The 18454-nt window shown below is 52.4% G+C and overlaps 2 protein-coding genes across 7 annotated transcripts; both read right to left on the bottom strand.

The window, feature by feature from the left end:
- Window positions 1-52: 52 nt before the first annotated feature.
- atxn7l1 (ataxin 7-like 1) lies at window positions 53-13248 on the bottom strand. Of its 6 annotated transcripts, XM_011613415.2 has the most exons (12): window positions 13079-13248; window positions 12547-12621; window positions 10216-10320; window positions 6905-7091; window positions 6437-6840; window positions 5510-5592; window positions 4447-4703; window positions 3908-4118; window positions 3694-3815; window positions 2806-3291; window positions 2517-2715; window positions 53-2435 (listed from the first exon to the last, which is right to left on the bottom strand). In XM_011613415.2, the coding sequence occupies exons 1-12, from the start codon at window positions 13173-13175 to the stop codon at window positions 2418-2420; spliced, it is 2244 nt and encodes a 747-aa protein (XP_011611717.1). In that variant the 5' UTR covers window positions 13176-13248; the 3' UTR covers window positions 53-2417. The 6 variants fall into 6 exon arrangements, with proteins under 6 accessions (XP_011611717.1, XP_029681607.1, XP_029681609.1 ...); XM_029825747.1 differs by having other exon boundaries at window positions 53-2715; XM_029825749.1 differs by lacking the exon at window positions 12547-12621 and adding an exon at window positions 7293-7404 and having other exon boundaries at window positions 53-2715; window positions 13079-13115.
- Window positions 13249-13967: 719 nt separating this feature from the next.
- On the bottom strand, window positions 13968-17963 carry sypl1 (synaptophysin-like 1). Its single transcript, XM_011613416.2, has 5 exons — window positions 17788-17963; window positions 15844-15962; window positions 15566-15770; window positions 15308-15499; window positions 13968-15081 (listed from the first exon to the last, which is right to left on the bottom strand). Exons 1-5 carry the CDS (start codon window positions 17857-17859, stop codon window positions 14950-14952), a joined length of 720 nt encoding a protein of 239 aa, XP_011611718.2. The 5' UTR covers window positions 17860-17963; the 3' UTR covers window positions 13968-14949.
- Window positions 17964-18454: the final 491 nt, after the last annotated feature.

Consider the following 18454-nt stretch of genomic DNA (forward strand, 5'->3'; position numbering starts at 1 on the left):
CCAAAGTTCAGCTTCAAAAGCGAAATCTGTCATTTACACATGACACCACATCCACTTTCAACTGTTTAATAAAAACTTGGATATAAGACCTTATTTGACAGTAAAGTATTCACTTATTTTGGTGCGAACTCCAACTGCTGTCAGACTAAAGGAACTCCAAACCTATCAAGGCATTTTCCAGACATTCCGCAGAGTTTGGATCAGGTACGGACAACAGTGCACTCAGCTGAGGGGCCCAACAAACACTCATCACCTTAATGTACTGTAGTTGCCAGAAACATATTTATAAATATATAGGCTTTCTTTGTAATACCTCAAATATTATAAATAGAAGTTAAAGGTCTGGCAAAGTGCAAAAAAAAAATAATAAACTTTAGAAAAGTTAATATCGCAACCTCCGGTGGCAATTAGCAACATCCATGAGAATCTGTTGTACTTTTAGCTGCTTACTTGCTCGTCTCACGACAAACAGGAAGTCGGTGGAATTTCCCATCAAAATGAAACGCCTCGCCAAGATCGGCGTTCCGGTGTGAACGTCAAAAATGAAATGCGTTGAATCCTCGTTACGATATCCTGCCTCAATCGGGAAGAAATGCGTGTAAAATATAGAGCGTAAAATTAAAAAAAACGCCAAGCTGACGATCCGATTGGGAATTTAAAATAAAAAAATAAAAAAAAGTCTCTCTCTGGGAAGCACTTGGAAAAAGCCCAACAGAAACTACTGATTATGTACAATTCACCCCTCTTTAGTGCTCATGTAAGCAAACAAGCCGTAAATGCTGTTAAACGCTGTTCGCGCCGCAGCGGCTGCTAAGTACCACGTTGGAACGCCGGCTCGCCGTCGTTGTCGGGTAAATCAAAATGCTCTCACTTGCTTTCTGACACCTAAAAAAAAAAGACAGCTTGAGTGAAATTTGCCATTTTTGGTACCGAGCTGCAGAAACCACGTGGCGAGGTTGAGACTGAGAAGGTATTAGCTTGATTCTGTTATCACCAAATCCGGTTCCCAAGGGAATGGTCCAATCAGGCCCCCCCCAGCTTATTTTATTCAGTTTCTTTTTGTAAACACGTGCAAATGTGGCAGGTCGGGAGCAGATGAGAAGAGGCGAAGGCATTCTGATTTCAGCGTGCACGGGCTGGAGCCTGGCGAGCAGACCGGTGGAAGCCAAAACAAGCCCACAAATGTCAATTTAACAAACGCGCAGAACCACAGGAAAACAGGAATGTGGGGCCCTTCCTATGAAAAGACGCCCCGGGGGTTCTGGTTTCACCAAAGTCCCTCGTGAGCACGAGCAGAGCGGTGAGGAGGACGTTCGTGCGTCTGGGTCGTCACCATAAGCCTCCAGTCATGTGATCTAAAGTGTGCCGGCGATGCTCTCGGCGCCACGTTCCCACGCACACGCCAGCGGTCTGCGTGTTCTCAGTATGCGGCGTGAGAACCGGCTCGGTGGAATCATTCATATTCAGCGTGTGAGAGATGCGGCAGAGACAAGAAAACACTTTAGGAGTGACCCCAGGCGGGCGGGGTCAAAGGTCAAGGCCATACCACATGTTGATCGGCTAGCGTAACATGTGACGCTCATAAAAAAAAACAAAAAAAAAACAGTTGGGACTTTGAGAAACCAGCCCGGGTATCAGGAAAAAATAGTCCCTCATCTCAGCTCAGGGGGGAAGAGGGGGGATTATTAATAAATACAAAAATAACAACATCATCTGTACAATTTCAAACATAATACTTTTCTAATGTTTCTCTCCAAAAACGTCTCTGTAGCTCAAACCGTGACGGTCAGTTAGAAAATTAATTCAGAATGATCAATTATTGTACAAAACGACTCCAGCGGTCCTTTAGAAGCAAGTCCTCGTGGAGCTCGTGGTTCTCCTGACACCCAAGTGACAAAAAAGAAGCTTTTCAAACACAATTTCTTCCACAGATCTTGTTTTTTAACTTCCCTTGTGTGAGCCGCTCTGTTGGAGGCTGCTCTGGAGTCAGTGAAGCTGTGGGGGGGGGCAGTAAGTGCACTTTAAACCTGGTCATGCTGGAAAGAAAAGGTGGGGGGTGGAAGGAGATACTGACTGGATATAAAAGGTTAAAAAAGAGAAGACACTGGTTTAAACCCATCCGAGTCCAGCTGCTCTCCCCCCTCCATCGTGTGGGCTGTGGGAGAGGATGGAGGCTGGGTACTATGGTGGTCCAATCACCATCTCGTCCCCCCCCCAAAATGACCGTCTCTTCCTTCTCAGCGGACCACTGCACAGACGGTGGTAGCGGTCAGAGACGTTCGACCCGAATCGTCGCCCCCAAAAGCTCCAGATGGAATCAGAGATTTCCGCTCCGGGGAGGTCAGAGGTCGAGGTGCGTCATCATCGCCACGGGCCGAGACAGAGTTGACCCCCCCCCCCCCCCCCCCCAAATGCGATCAGTGGTGTAACTTTCCCTGCAGGGAGAGAAGCGAAGAAACGTCTTTACGTTCCGGAAAAGGCTGAACAGGATTAAAAGGAGGCGTGTCGGCCGTTACTTGTCTCTGGGACTCCGGCCCGGAGGTCAGTATCCCACCGCTGTCGCTCCTGTTCCCAAACAGACTCTCCAGCCCATCTGGCCTGCTCAGCTTGCTGGCCTTCCCCCTGAAGGAGGTGGGGCTCCTCCTCTTTCTCCACTCTTTCCCCCCTTCGTAAGTGCGGGGCGCCGGCGGCTGGTGAGCAGCGGGGGGGGCGTCCCTGCGGAGCCGAAAAGGTGCGCAGGTGATCCTAAAACTACAACTGGGACATTTACTGGAAAAGCCTCGGTGGCGTGCGCGGTGCTCTCACCTGCTCTGAGAGCCCTCCCCTTTGGACATCACGCTCTCTCTGCTCCACAGCCCGCCCCCGCCGAGTCCCTTCTTCCTCGCCGCCCCTCCCGATCCCTGCGGCGTCGAGTGATAGCTGCTCCCGTTCCTTTTGTGATTGTCCGGGCTCGGAAACAAGTACGAAGGCGAAAACGCAGAGTTGTTTTTCCGCTTCTTCGATCCCGCTATGGTGTCCTCCGCGTCCTTCGGGGGACGGCTGGCTCGGTGCGCCCCGTTGCGGGATTTAGCCGGCGCGGAGGCGGAGGGCGCGGGCTGAGCGGCGTCTCGGATGCTGAGCACTCCGGCCGCAGACGCGGACTGAGGAAATGTGGCGGTGTAAAAGAGGGAGTTGGCGGGGAAAGAGGAGGGAGACGTGACAGAGGCGAGGGAGGGCGGAGGTTGTGAAGTGATGGGGGAGGTACCGGAGCAGGAGAGGGAGAGGAAGCTCTCCGGAGCCAAAGGCACCTTCCTGAAACAGGGAGATGAAAAACTGGATATAGATTCAGACTATTTACGGTTTTTATTTACATGAGTCATCGGCATCCATCAGATTCTGCCCTTGCTGTGTTTTCTCGGCTGTAATTAGAAGCCTTCTTTGATTACATTTGCATATTCAGCCACACTGTAAATCCCCACCAGTCCCGTTTTTATTTGATTTGTGGGCTCTTCGTGTTTAAAAATAATTCCAGTGATGCTGCACAGATGAGTTTTCAGTTTGGTCGGAGGAAGGTGGGGCTTGTGCTATGACAACAGTCAGCCACCAGGGGGCGGCCGAGACACCGGCGCTTCACCGTTGGGGGCCCCGAATTGCTGAGAATTCCTGTGAATTTACAGCATTAACTTAAACAGCTGTTTGTGCACGCCTACTCACCTCCACATCTGCGCATTGAGGTGTTTCTCCACCATGTTCTGGAGCGCCAGCCTCATCCTGTCCCATCGCCGATCAAAGACATAGTAGCCCCGACCCAGGAGCCTGCTGCTGAACACGCAACACTGAAACGAGGGAGAGATGCTTTAATGAAGCTTACTGCAGCTTTGAAGTTGAAATGGACCATAAAAGAAATGGATATTGTTATAAAACTGACCCCTAAAGGCTGAGGGTGATGATTTGAGAAGTGAAAAGCAGGTCTGTCTCCGTCCTCTGCAGTCTCTGCGTCCCCCTCGTCACTGGAAAGCCGACTGAGGTCTCCCGCTGCAGCGGCCCAGATGTGCGCAGAGGGCTCTGGATTAGTAGCTGGGCCAGGGGCTGGTGCTGGAGGTGCAGAGCTGATGGTGCAGTTGGTGGGGCCTGGAACCCTGGAAGAGACACAGGAAACAAGGCGAGACACTAAAAATGTTGGTCCAGGAAAGGGTAGAGAAATGAGAAACAAGGCCAAAAATCTGTACACATAAACATGATTGGAGTCCCTTTTTAAATAGAGGCTCATCAAAAGGAAAGGAAAAATTTATTGCTTCTTCTTCGAGGAGCTCTTGTTCACAGCGCCCCCTGGTGGGAAAACCGCGTTTCCCCACTCCAGTAAAAAACTAGTCGACTTAAACCGCATTTAAACAATAAATTTAGAAAGAAAATATATTAAAATTAAAGTAAACAAACAAAAACAGAGGTGTGTTCCCGGGATCTGACCTGGGTATGTGCGCATTTGCCAGCCGTAGCTTCAGAGAGGACAACAGTCGTCCGTTTGGGCAGTGAGGCTTGCTGGGACTCGCCGTCTCTTGCGTTGCGACCCGCTGGCTGCCTCCTTCTTTCTCCGGCGCCGTCCCATCTCGCTCTTTCTCCTTGTCCTTCGCACCCTCCTTCGGCCGCCCTTTGTGCTCGGCCAGGAGGACGTCGAAGTGTTTCCTCCGACCGGGAACAGCCCGGCGGTGCGTTAAGGAGTGAGTCTGCAGGAGGCAGGAGAGATTATCCAAGACAGTTAAAATCAATTCATCATCCTGCCGCAAACATCCAACTAGATTAACGCCGGTAGATTATGTTAATATGTGGGGGGCTTACTGCTGTCTGGTCTCAGCAAACACTGAATATAAACTCAATATTTTCACTTTTGTCGACTATAAAAAAGCCCCCGGTAGAAACACACGAGGACAACTGCACAAAATAGAGCTTTAAGATGTCAACACGGAGAATTTAAGCCTTATTTTAGGGGATTTTATCCTCCTACAGGGCAGCAGGAGGTCTTAAGAAGACCATAGGGATAATCAGTGATAATGTTTTTGTGTCATAGCTCTCATACATTTAAGACGGATTTTTATAATCAACTTTTGGGAAAAGGAACTCACGTCCTTCTGTTTTGATCGTAATTGCGGTTTTCTCACCGATTATTTCCCCCGACAACTAAAAAACATCAGCGCCGGAGCCCGAGTTTAATTACTTTATAACCAGCTTGAAGTGATTAGCATTGTTGCTAGGAGTACTTAAATGGGTGTAAAACAGTCGGACTCCTGGAAGAAGATGTAGCGTCATCCAACATCTATAATTACCTCATCACAGCGAGCCGAGGCCTGATAACGCCTCGCCGCCGTTACTGAGCATTGACTAAATTGCAGACGGGGCGTGTCGGGGAGGGACGCCCGTCGTCAGGGTTTAACAACCGCGCTGCTGCTGCTGCCCTTCTGTGTTATTACCCTCGCAAACAAACAGCGTCGTGGAAGGAGGAGGGGGGTCGGGAACCGTCCCCGTCTCATCCTACCTTGCAGGTGAGGGAGCGCGTGCAGGGGCGTTTGGTTTCAGGGTCCTGGACTCCGCAGTGCTTGTTGGGATCGAACACCCTCCCTGTAAAACAACAGACGGACTCAGCAGATTGAAACAGCCGTTCCCCCCTCTCCTTCCAGCAGGGCTCTCTGGGAACACAGGCCTCGTTTGTCTCTCTTCAGGCAGCTTGTTCGTCTCTCAGCCGCGGTCTTCTTCCCTCCCTCCTGGTGACATTATTAGCCGTCCTTCCAACTGCACAGAGGAGCTACGCGGATCCCACAAGCAGCATCAAATCACTGCCGACAGGCTCACTGGCAGTACGAGAGTCAACTAAAGCAGAATCTGGGGAGGGAACTGCGGTCAGCCCGCTGCCAGGGCTGCTTGAATGTAAAGGGTGCTTCTTATGTCATCCTCAGAGAGGTAAAGGTTAAAGGTAAAGTACAAAAAACTGACATATAGATGAAGTTTAAAATGGGAGGCTGAACCCCTGAAGTGGGTCGATGCACCCTTAAATTCCGTTAATGATCACCAGTTTGCAATAATGGTCTATAAGAGCTACGCGCGAGCAAGATTTGACTGCTGGCGTGGAAAAGAAACCAAAGGGAGGGAAAAAACGACAGAGGAGAAGATGCATGATGGGAAAAAAACGAGGCCGGAATAGGAGAGTGTGAAAGAGAAGTGAAGAGGTCGAGGCAGGAGGTAGAGAGCGAGAGGATGAAGAGGTATAGGTGAGTGTGTGTGGGGAGGGGGGGGGGGTCACTCAGAGAGAGGCAGCTTTTTCTGGCAGTGGGAGATTGTGAATGGGAGGGTGTGAATCCAAGGAGGAGAGGAGGAAGAGGAGGAGGAGGAGAAGCTGACGACAGATGACGTGGACCCTCGAGGGAACCGCTCAACACGACGGGAGGGAGCTGATCTCCAAACTGACCTGAGAGCCGTTTCTGGGACCTGGAGCAGCTCTTGGTTCCGTTCTGGTGCCTCTTCTCCAGCGGCGCCGACAGTGGAGCGCCCGCTCGGGGAGAAGGGGCGGGCGACTGGGAGGCCTTCCTGTCTTGGGAGGAAGGAGAAGGCGTAGATGCTGTCTTCCTGTCCAGGGGCGACCGTGCCGGGCTGGGCCGCCCGTTCAGAGAGGACGGGGACGTGGTGGAGCGCGGCGTGGACGCCTCCGCGCTGACGCGGCCGTTCAGCAGCTTCTCGCTGGAACGTTGGGATGGCGAGGAGGCGAAAGGTTTGAGGGAGGAAGGGGAGGAGGTGCTGAGGCGTAAGTGGGAGGCCGAGTCGGACTGTTTCAGGCAGGGCATCTTTTCCAGGCTTACAACTGGGAGAGACACACTAAAAAGGACACGAGGACTTAAACAAGGAAACAAGGAAACTCTGGAAAAGAGGCTGCACCCACCAGGTTTTGCTCCGCGCTCCCTTTGGTGGGTAGACGGCGAGCGGCGCCTTGCTGAAGCGAGAGTGAGGGTAGTCTTTGGGCACCCTGAACGCCAGCGTGTCCCCGGGACTGGGGGCCACCGCGGGCGTCTTCGGCTTCATGGGGACGAGGGGGCTCCGGGAAGGGACAGGGGAGATGTGGCGCTTCTCTGGAAAAGGAAAAAAATAGGAGCACACATCAAACCGTCACATATAAGTACCGTTTATATCCTGATTAGCACCCCCCCCACCCCCCCCCACAGTGTCGAAAACCTTTCTAGTGTTAACACAAATAAAGCTGAGTGAACAGGAAGCAGGGACGTGTGTGGGGTGGAGCAGGAGAGAGGCGAAGGACGGCGGCTTCCACTTACGGTTTTTGCTATGCATGTCTCTGGGTGGGGAGGGAGCGGGGGGAGGGGGGGTGCGGTCCAGGACAGTGGGTGTCTCTCTGACTGCCTCACAGGGAAACTACACCCCAGCTACCTGAGTGAAAACAGAGGGATCGACAGGTCAGAAAAAAAACTCCCCCCCCCCCTCCTCCCCCCAAAATGGACACGGAGGTGAAAGGAAACAGGCAGAGGAAAACGTGGGAAATTCCCGTGACGGATTCAGTGGGATTCGTGGCGTCCGCGAGAGGCGGCGAGGGCTCGGCAGGTGCTCGAACGGATGCGGGCGTTTCCATCACGACGACAAATAAACCTCAAAGTGAAAGGAGCCAAAGTTCAGGCGGGACGCGTTTTAAATCGGGATAATGGAGCGGCGAGCTCGCCATCCGGGTCACGGTCAACGTGAAGACAAGAGCTGGAGGGAGGAGTCTGCATCCTCGCACTATCATCGCCCACAGAGACGTGTGTGAAGGGTGTAATGAGCAAACACACTGCCCAACAGGTGTGTGTGTGGGGGGGGGGAGGGGCTGGGGGAGGGGTTAGACTTCTGTAGCAGTGATGTTTAACAGTGAGACAGGAGGTCTCCCATCATTTCGGAGCAGCGAGCCAAAACGGGCGCTAGGCGGGCGCTAATTGTGACCTTGCGCGTGTGTTTGTGCACTGCAGGTGTGTAAACAGGCCAGTAGGAAGTGACGGCAGCTGCGCTGGGATGCGCAGGAGCAAAGTGCGCGCTCACAACGATCATCTGACCGGGCAAGGTCGCCGCTGCAAGGGCGTCCGCGCTAGCCGCTCTCCTCCGCTGGCCCGTCGTTATGGAGATGCCGAGCGGCCGGCCACTCACAGGGTTGGCTGCTGACTCATCTTGTGGGCGGAGCCAGAAGGCAAATGAAGGTTTATTTACACCCAGAGGGCCGGGGGGCGCCCCACGTTTCGCTACTTCCTGCTGGAGATATTAGCATGTCGCGGCGCAGCTAAGCACATCTCAAGGATGGTTTATGACTGTTGTGTGATTGCATCACCAGCAAGACAAGAGGAAGGCCCCCAGGAGGATAGGTAAATAGGCTGAGGCAGGTAAATAGTGTGAGGGAAATTACAAAAACACGCTCCATCTGTTTGCCAACACTTGCATATCAAGTGGAATAACCGCGTCTTCAACATTTCGTCATGGTATTTCTCCTCTGCACTGATTTTAACATTGCGGAAGGTTTCACCTCCGACTGACAACTGTCTGAGTTTCTGTTCCAACCACATCATGGAAGCTTCTTTTCGACATTAAAAGTCACACAAAAGAGTTCAGGCGCTCAAATGTTGCAGCCTTCCATGAAAAAAAGGCTTTTTAAAAAGTCGCACCTTGATGAAACCGCCTTTCTGTGGTTAAGAGCGACTTTTGCCAACGGCAGACGCGGGTCATGTGACCTGAGCGAAGGCTCCGGACACTCGGTTAAACCACAAAGGGGGTTTTTCCTTTTCTGCCTTTTCTTCCATTAATGCAGCATTCCGTGGAAAACGCGTAGGTATCGCGCTCCAATATCCGCAGCGCTAACTTAGCCGCGCGTGCTTCCGTCCCTTCCACCTACAGTGAGATCTGTACATCACCGTCCACATTTATCTCGCATGTTTTCATTATTCCAGAGCGTGGGGAGAACGCCACCGTGGGGGATTTATCCCACGCCCCAGCGTAGCTACCGCTAACAATCCACATGCTTTCTTTACTCTAAGGAGATTTAAATGCACAAATCCGCTAAATGGAGCGGGCGTAGACTGTAAATTAACCTTTACGTACACGAGCCGCGGCGCGTATGAAACAACTATCCGGCTTAAGTTGGAGCCTCTTGGTTCCACTCGCTGAAGCTTGAGCAGCAAACTAGGCATGTAAATCTGTGAGCCGCTGATCCCCGAGGCGGCCAATCATCTCCCACGTGTGTGTGTGTGTGTGTGTGTGTGTGTGTGTGTGTGTGTGTGTGTGTGAGCACGCGTTCATGCGTTTGTGTGCATGTAAACCTGATTCGGTGGGCAGGTCAAGCATTCACCGGGTCCCAGCGAGTCAGGGCCATGAATAAAAAGGACTCTCATACGGCAGTGGCGGTATTTAAAGGTGCCCCCCCCCCCCACCCACCCACCGCGGGAAAGCGGTGGCACTCGGATGCTTTCGATGACGCGGCGGGAACGCTCCACAATGGCAGGAAATGCATAAAACATCACGAGACTGTGGCGAGGTTCTGACTCCGCAGATGTGTGTGTGTTTGGGGGGGGGGGGGGGGGTCACGATACTTCAGATTTAAGCAGGAGCTCAAAGTTGGTCTCCAACCATCGAGACTCCCACATTTGCCCGCCTGCGTTTCGGATCAGTTGCTCCTGACTTAGCGCGTGTCGTGTAGCGGGAGCGCTGCCAACGGCGGGGTGATGGGCCTGGGAGGGGGGGGGGGGGGGCAAAACGCCGGCGCTCGCCGGGAGTCTGAAAGAGCGCGCGTCTCGGAACACCGCTGACCTCTTTCTACAGAGGAACACTCCGCTGGGGAAGGAGAGGAAGTGTGCGTTCATTAGAGGCCTGTGCACGTGCCGCTAGCAGATGGGGCGCGTGCTATAGGTAGCGAGACGCCGCAGAGCCGGATATCAATCGCCAGGCTGCGGCGCTCCGGTAAAACCTAATTATTTTGCTGAATCAAGAACAGAAAATCTGTGCTCGATCTTCCAGCTGGTCAACGGTGGCGTGAATTATTTAGTGCGTCTCAGCCTCTATTAGTGTGTGGAAGGGATGGCGCGGGGGGGGGGGGGGGGGGGGGGGGGTGTTTAAACAGCCCTGCAGGGACGAGCTGATATTTTTCCACTAATGCGACAGGTCCCGCGGCGGCGTGTTTGCCCGGCATCCCTGCGAGCTCCCAGGATGCAGCGGGGCGCTGGGCCTTACCATAGTGTGCGAGGATGCCTTGGGGAGTAACCACCTGGCTGCAGACGTGGCAGACGACAAGACAGAGTTCCTCCAGAGCTGGGACGTGGCGGCGGCGGAGCATGTCTGGGAAGAGACGACAGACGGGCGTCAGCACGGCGGGCCGCCCTCATCCCAAATATGGCAATAAATCAACAGGTCGCACCTCCAGCCGTGTCAACACCACAACAAACCAACAGTAACGAGTCCGCATCTCGTTAGTGGCCAGAAAAATCAGGCAAAATCAGGCAGATTAGGATGGTTGGCCTGGGGGGGGGGGGGGGGGGGGGGGGTCATTCCTCAGCCGACTGGTGGATTTCAGCCAATCGCCTCCCCACCGTGTTTGCCGAGCAGGAACGGCTGGCAAACATGGTGCAGCTGGGGGCGGGGGGGGGGACTTTACATATCGCCAGATCAAGATAACTTCAGCGCGCTCTACAGAATATTGAAGGTTTCTTCGGGGAAGCGACGTGGCGTCAGATTAAACCGTATTTTTTGGCGTGCCTAAGTACCCGCCCTGCACCGAATATCTGGGTAAACAGTGGCGGCGGCTGCCAGCGAATGTTGCAACCTGGCTCTGCGAAAAGGCCAAATCTGGCAGCCGTTAGAGCGCTTTTGCACGGCTGGAGGGGAAGACGTTAGCATGACACCTCCTGGTAGAGTTCTTATCAGCCCCAAAAAACTGAGTCAACTATGTTAATGATAACGGGCGACAACGTTTCATGCCATCAAACATCTACAATTAAAGGTTTGATGCCTTTTTTCCCCCACTCGGGACACTTTATTTTCATGCACGCTGCACATTTAGCCATGTTAGCTTGGTGTTAGCATTGTTACAGCCATTATTCAGTGACTTTGTAGTGCAGAAGACGCCACAAAAGCTGCAATTTCCGATATTTCTTTAAGCCTCAACCTTGACTCCACGCCAGCCTCTGAACTTTTCTTCACAAACAGCCTGAATTACATCCGCAGTTCTGTCTTTTTAAGTGCTTCATTTCGTGCCTTAAACACACTTGTTGCGCGCACAGATGCCAGCGAGTGAAAACCTGCTGAGCTCCTCAGCGTCCAGCCGGTCAAACTTAGAAACGGAGCATTGACGGCGTGCGTGTCCACCCCCCCCCCCCTCCTCCCCCCTCTGTTTGTTTGTGGGCCTCGCCGATGTCTGCGTGTGTGTGGGTATCGCTCTCAGCGGGCCTCCAGTGTCGTGTTGCCAGCAGATCTGCAGTTCTGGAAACGCCGCTCTGGTCTGGCTCAGAGAGGCAAGAGAGTGTGTGTGTGTGTGTGTGTGTGTGTGTGTGTGTGTGTGTGTGTGTGGGAGGAACGCGTTCAGGGATATTGAGACCGAGGAGAGTTTCCCCGGCTGCGTTCGCACGTCAGACGTGCGTCGTGCTTGGCGAGCGTGACGCTCCGACTTTCATGGATGACTCAAGTGTGACTGTGCGGCTCGTCTTCCTGCGGGTTATTAATACGCGATATGTGATTCACAAAGGAACCCCTCTGGCCCCGGGGCCCGCCGGGGCCCGGAGGGAGGTCGGAGGTACCCGCTCGCCCCCGGCCGCCCCACAGACCTCTTGACACACAACCGCCATCTCCCTGCTGTGTAAGACAGAAGGAAAATGTGTCACCTATGAGGCAGTAAACCCACGAGGGTTCAAGATGCCCTCAGGTCAGCAGTGTGTGTGTGTGTGTGTGTGTGTGTGTGTGTGTGTGTGTGTGTAAATGGGGTATAAACAGATATTAGCTTTGGCATGCAAGGCCTCAGGTCCAGTTTCTTTGGGTGCTGCGGGACCGTTTCAGCCCGTAACCTATCTGCGACAGGACTTCCTGCCCGGCTGGCTCGAGGGACCAGAGTTATCCTGCTCATCTGAAATACTCCATTACAGAGGAGAGACTGGTCATAACTGCAAATACAAACATCCCGGACTTTAGAGCCTGGTGATAGCTGCACATGCGCGCCAAGTTCTCCCGGGTTCAACGCAGATATTGATTGCAAGCTACTTCCATTTGCCAACTATTTTAACATACAACCATTTCTGCAGAAATCCAGTTTTTCCGGTCCGAAGCCACTATAACAGCCAATCGGAGGCACTTTGCAGTGGAACCGCACACGGCTAATGTGGATCTCTGAACCTATAGGATGTTTTAGAAGTTGGCATATAGGGTCATGTGTGCACGCAGCCTGGGTAACGGGCAATAGAGGTGTTTCCAGGGACGGGGTGCACCCCAGACCCCCCCTCACCCCCCGGCACCGTCAAGGCTGCACAACCACAACAAACCGGAGCTGCAGCAGCGTCAAGTCTCCAACTTCCTCACCGTGTCTGCTGAGCTTCGCGGCTTCGCCCGGGCGGTAACGCTCTCCGTCGCTGGTATCCGAGGAAGTGTCCGCGTCTAGAAAACACAACCGAGACGGGGGGTGAAACCGGGACCCCCGCAACAAAGTTTGGGGCCACGCGTGGAGCCACGCCGCTCTGACGGCTGGCTAGCGGGTTAGCATTAGCCTGCTAGCTGCCGAGCTCTCTTCCGACGGCGAGCGAAGCTGTCAAAGCTAACAAAACTTACAGCTGGACAGTTCAAGGCAGCACAAACGCACACGCTGGTGCTGGGAACTCCGCGCCGGAACGACCAGCGTCCCCGTGGCGCGCACGCACGGCGGCTAAAAAACCTATTCGTCGTGGGCTTTTATTTTGATTTCTTTTTTTCTGACAAGACACTTTTGCTGCGCTTTGACAGAAACAGACGCTGCATGGTGGAAAGGGCTTACTCAACTCAATCACAGACAGTTGGAGCACGCACTTCCCGACAGTTTCCCCGCGGAAACGACGCCACCACCGACGGTCGAACTTACTGTCTACAAGGCGTAATTTAGCTGCACTGACGAAGGAAGACCAGGGCTCGCAGAGGAACGTATCCAGACTTGGTATTTGGCGATCCAGTGTCGCCATTGCTCTTCCGTCTTGTTGCTTTGCTGAGAGTCGACCCCCCTCCTCCTCCTCCTCCTCCTCTCCTTCGCACGCAGCAGGCTAAAAACGAAAGAGCGAGAGGTTCTGACGTCATCTTCGGCGGCGCTCGGCTCTTTCCGGAAGGCTGCGCGGTTGCGTTTCTTTCCCCGGGCTGATTCAAAGGTGCAGAAGTGCACGTATGCAGCGGGCACACGCGTGGATTGCTGAGGCGTTTATTCCCCCCCCCATTAAGAAACTCAACAAGGGGTTCAGTTGAAATTGAAAGACAAACAAATAGTAAACAATGTCAAGACTTTTTTTAAAAGAAATCTTGTATTCTATTGATTAAATACGTCCAAAATAGAAAATAAATAAAGAGGAGTCAATGACGCCGGTGGCATTTCCATCATTTCTCCATAAGACTATTTATTCTTGCATTTATAGGTACACGTTTCTCTTTTTGTGCTACAAGTCATAATCTTGTTAGTGGGCTGTGCTAGTCAAATCCCTGTATACATGGTCTACTTGGCGACTGAAGTGGATCTGATTCTGATGTTGTTTTCCAGACTTTTCGGTTGTCATGGTTTCCATGAGTGATTTTCCCCCCCGGTTTCCACAGGTCAAGCAAGTGGGGCTACAGCGACCTCCTGTGGCCACAAGTGACAACTGCAAGTTGTGTTTTGAAGCGACTTCATGAAAATCGCAACTAATGTTTTGATGTGAGGGTCAAATAAACTTCCTCACACACACACACACACGCACAGAAATGTGTGCAATAAACACCAAGCAGCAAAATAATGCACATCAGTTTTTATTGGAAAAACAAATTGGTACAATAAAGTTCGTGCACATCCCAGGATAAACATCTCGAATAAAGTTGGGTTGGTTAAATGTGGAGGAACGATTGACAAGCCACAGAAATTTAAATGTTTACGCAAAGGCAAACCATAATAAACACTCTTACAGTTTTCCAGCATCACAACACAGCAGAGACTGAATGTCCTCGGAATCTATCAGCGGAAAAACAGAACAAATCAGAAGAAGAAATTGGTCGGAACACTCGGAAGGGTTGTATCTATTTAACAAAGCAGGAAAACCTTTGGACATAACCTAAAACACTTAAAATGCTCAAGCAAGAATGGATCAAGAAGCCGTCCCACCATAAATCGACACTCTAGTGAGGGTTAAAGTGCAGCAGATAGAGCACCAAATTAGCCAGCACGCTACATCGCTGGTACAATTTTGGACAGTTTGTGGCTACAAAGATCCCACTTCAGGTGGCACGGCTGTTCAGGTGTTGTTGCAAAACACAATGAAAACCACTAGATGGCGCCCCGACCAACTGAGGACGAGCCGGTGAAGAAGAGAGCCCCCCCCACACATGCTTCACATCCAAACAAAATGTCAAAAATATAGCGGTTCGCTCATTTCTAAAGTCAGCATTTTTTACTTTTTACACAGAGATGAGCTCAAAGTACCTCAACGTTTGAAACAAGAACACCAAATGTGAGATGGGGGGGGTGGAGGTTGGAAGAGGGGAGTTTGGAAAGTAAATGTGCTCTTCTTGGTTCGAGTAGCTCGTAAACGTGCGAGGAATGACAAAAACAATATGGCTGCTTCATGTGCTCCACGCCAGACGTTGTCCTTCTATCCAGGTCACCTGTTCCTGCGTGTATGACCGCGGCCTGCGCGCGCGAGCGCTCGCGCACGTGCCCGTGTTCCGCTTGTACCTTCTTCCTGTGGAGTTCTGCATCCGGGACAACGTTTGGTCGCTGTTTTAAATTGCCGCCGGCACCTGCTGTCTTCCGGGTCCGGGCTGGGAGGAGAATTTCCGGGAGTGCCAGCGGGTCTCCTTGTACACAAACCAGGCGTTTCCGGCCCAGACGAACATGTTGAGGAAGCCGAACACCTGGCGGGGCAACGCAGGGGCGGATTCATCGAGGGAATAAGAGGAAAGCTCGGTTAATTGCAACATTCCGGGAATGCTCGCAGTCCCGTGACGGCTGAGGGGCAACAGCAGCAAATTGTTCAGGATTTATTCTGTCACCACGTTCAAAACAGTAGAAACGCAGCTAATTTAGCAATAAAACCCTCCTAATGATCCCTATCAGCCCAGTCTGGGTCCCTCAACTCACCACGGAGATGTTGAGGGTTCGCAGGTTGGCAAAGTCCGTGACCTCGCAGGTGGCGTTGCTCCCCGTGCACAGGGCGAGCGTGGAGGAGATGCCCTCGGTGCCGGTGGCGTCCTTCACGTTCTGCAGGCCCTTGGCCCAGGCGGAGGAGCACACCAGCCAGAGGAAGACCAGGCCCGCTGTGATCAGGAAGTCCTGGAAACCCGGTTCGGGTCAGAGGCTACGAAAGCTGGACGCATGAGCAGCAGCATCGATACTCACAAAAATGGGTCCGAAGTCCGAGTCCTTGTAGACGTGCATGTAGCCTAAATAGGCCAGCAGAGCCAGCATGCTATAGAGGAAGCAGACGATGGCGACGCCCACGAAGAACTCCGCCGAGGAGGCGGAGTCTCCCACCAGGTGCGTCGCGGCCACAGATTGGTTGCAGATGGTGGCGTTTCCTGCCACGAGCGGGACGTCGGCTAACCTGATGAGCAAACGGCAACATTTAAGAACGCCACAGGGGGCTAAAAACCACGCAAAACTACTGAGGCTCTCACCGAAACGGGTAGTGGAAGTCGGCGTCGAGGGTTTGGTTCCTGCCGTCGCCGCAGAGGACGGTCACGATGTTCTTCCCGCTGAATCCGCCGCAGCTTCCGAAGGCGAATATCGCCGTGAGCTAACGCGGGAGAGGGGAAAGGTGCGAGAAATGTTGTTTTTTAAAAAATAAAAGCAGCTGCAGTAATGCTGCTCAGCACTTAAATTCTTTCAGGCAGGAAGCATCTGACTCAGCACGGAGGCCGTGTGACTCTGACGCGCTCCTTTACACCGACACAGAGGGAATTCTTCCAGGCGCTGCCGAGCTTCACCCTCCACCAGCGGCCGGCCAAACAATCAGTCAAAAATACGCCGCGGCTAATGTTAGCCTGGCTCTTAATGCAGCAAATATAGCAGCTAATAGCATTTAAGTCTCCCATTTCTATAAACCTTCAGCTTCTCCCTGCTGGTAGGACGCAGAATAAGCTGCTCCGCTGCTTTGGTGACAGTTAGAAACCAAAAACTTCTTGTCTTAGAGTTGCAAAACAGCCCTTTTTAAAACAGGAGTCACTTGTTATAACTTTGGTACGAAGGTACTGGAGTTTGAGCCGGTAAAAACTCGAATTTGACACATTTTAAAGCGTGTCAAGCGGGATGAACCTTGGTTCCTCAACATGAATGTTCTATGTTCAATAAAGAAGCCGTTTGAAATGACGGCCTTCCCTCCGACCTTTGACCTTCCACACCAGCCCATCACACACTCTCACGCTGCTGAAATGTGCTGACGGCGGACTTGCCGCCGCAGGACTCGTCTGCGAAAAAACCTCCTCTCCAGATGTTTCTCCAGATGTCCCACGCTGCCACTTCCTGCTCTCCGGAGCGGGACGCCGCCCCGGCGTTTCACTGACTCTGCAGCCCAGCGTGAACCAGCGGCGACGCGCGTGCACGTCCCCCAAATGAACGAGGTTAAGGAAGGCAAATGGATGTTGAAAGACCCTGGTCCTGACAGCCTGGGCTTGTTATACTTCCTGTTTATATCCTGTTTATGTCGGTGACAGCAGCTACGGAGGCGTTAGCGATGCACTCGCTCTGTTAACGTGCTGCAGGTGGGACCAGAATGTTGGATTTGGACTCATTTTATGGATCACTGGGTGTTTCAGCTGTTCTTTTGCACCTTCTTCGTGTATCCTGCCTGGAAAATGTATTATTCTAGATCATGGGACTGATAATACACACACACACACACACTCACACACACACACACACAGCCTTGTTCTGAGTCAGATGACTAGATGTTTTTGCTGCTCTCTCTCTCTGAGTGTGTGTGTGTGTGTGTGTGTGTGTGTGTAAACGGAAGGGCCACGGAACCATCGCTACCCCACACCGGATTCCTCTGACCCAGTTATGTGGAGCAGAACTGATTACCGGGCCAAAAACGGCGCCGCTAAAACTTTCTGAGCCCCGACTGGAGTCAATTATTGGTGAGGGGAGAATTAATCAGTGACTCCTGAAGCGGGACACGTCCAGAATCATCCAGAATCCGCCGGAAATACCCGAGCTGAGGGTGTCCGTGAAGAATCCCCGTTTGCTGATGCAGGAAGAAAAATGTCAGCTGCAACTATTTTACGGTCGCGTCTTGAAAAGCTTGGATTTCCCCGATGATAAACATCAGAAACGCGCACAACTGGTGCCTAGCAACCGTTGGAATGACGCCTTAAACTGTGAAATGAAGCTGTTGATACATTTAAACCTCAATTAAAACTATTAAAGCGGCGTTTTTTTGTAAACAACGAGTCATTTACATCATTTCGGACCAGCATCACCGACAACAGATCAGTTTAGGGTTCTCACCCCCCCCCCCCCCCCCCAAAATGGAAAAAATGGGGAGGAAAAAAATCAACTGGAGTGATCATGGCTCCCCCCCAGCCCCCAGGTTTGGTAGAAATGTAAAGACACGTCGAGCTTACCCACTCCACAAGTTTAACGAAACCAAGAGGCTCCTTCAGCGGCGTAAAATTAAGCCGGAATCCGGTCATCATGATTGCCCTGAGGAGGCAGAAATCCCGAAGCCGCGGAGACTGGCGTGGAGAGCGGTCCAACGAGGAGGGAAAAATGGGAGTAGGTTGTCAGAATGACGTGGTTTCACTGGGAAGGGGGGGGGGGGGAAGAGAAATTTTCAAACTCTTCAAAACGTTCAATGGACGCTCCTGGAAGCTGCAGCATCTGATCCAAATCCAGTCTGGACACTGAAAAGAAAAACCTTCTCACCTCAATGCGGTTTTAAAATTAACTGGAACACTTTTCGCAGCGGGACCTGGAAGGGAGGGGGGATGAGGGTGTGTGTGTGTGTGTGTGTGTGTGGGGGGGGGGGGGTTCGTGCCGTTTAGTTTGACCATGCGCAAAATACGCAGACGACGCGCGGAATGGAGCGTAAAATGTGCCGAATTACGCGCTGATCTCGGTCATGTGGTCGTGCACTCTGAAGAAAAGTAGCACGATTACCGCAACACCAGCAGCGGCTCCACTGGGTCCCAGGCGGTATCCAGGCTGCCTGGTTTACGGTCGGGAAAGCTGCTCTGGCTCATTCCAGGGGTCATGTGACTCTCAAACCAAACCGTGGAACCAAGAACAATA

Source organism: Takifugu rubripes, chromosome 18 (genome assembly GCF_901000725.2).
Source record: "Takifugu rubripes chromosome 18, fTakRub1.2, whole genome shotgun sequence".
Taxonomy (NCBI): domain Eukaryota; kingdom Metazoa; phylum Chordata; class Actinopteri; order Tetraodontiformes; family Tetraodontidae; genus Takifugu; species Takifugu rubripes.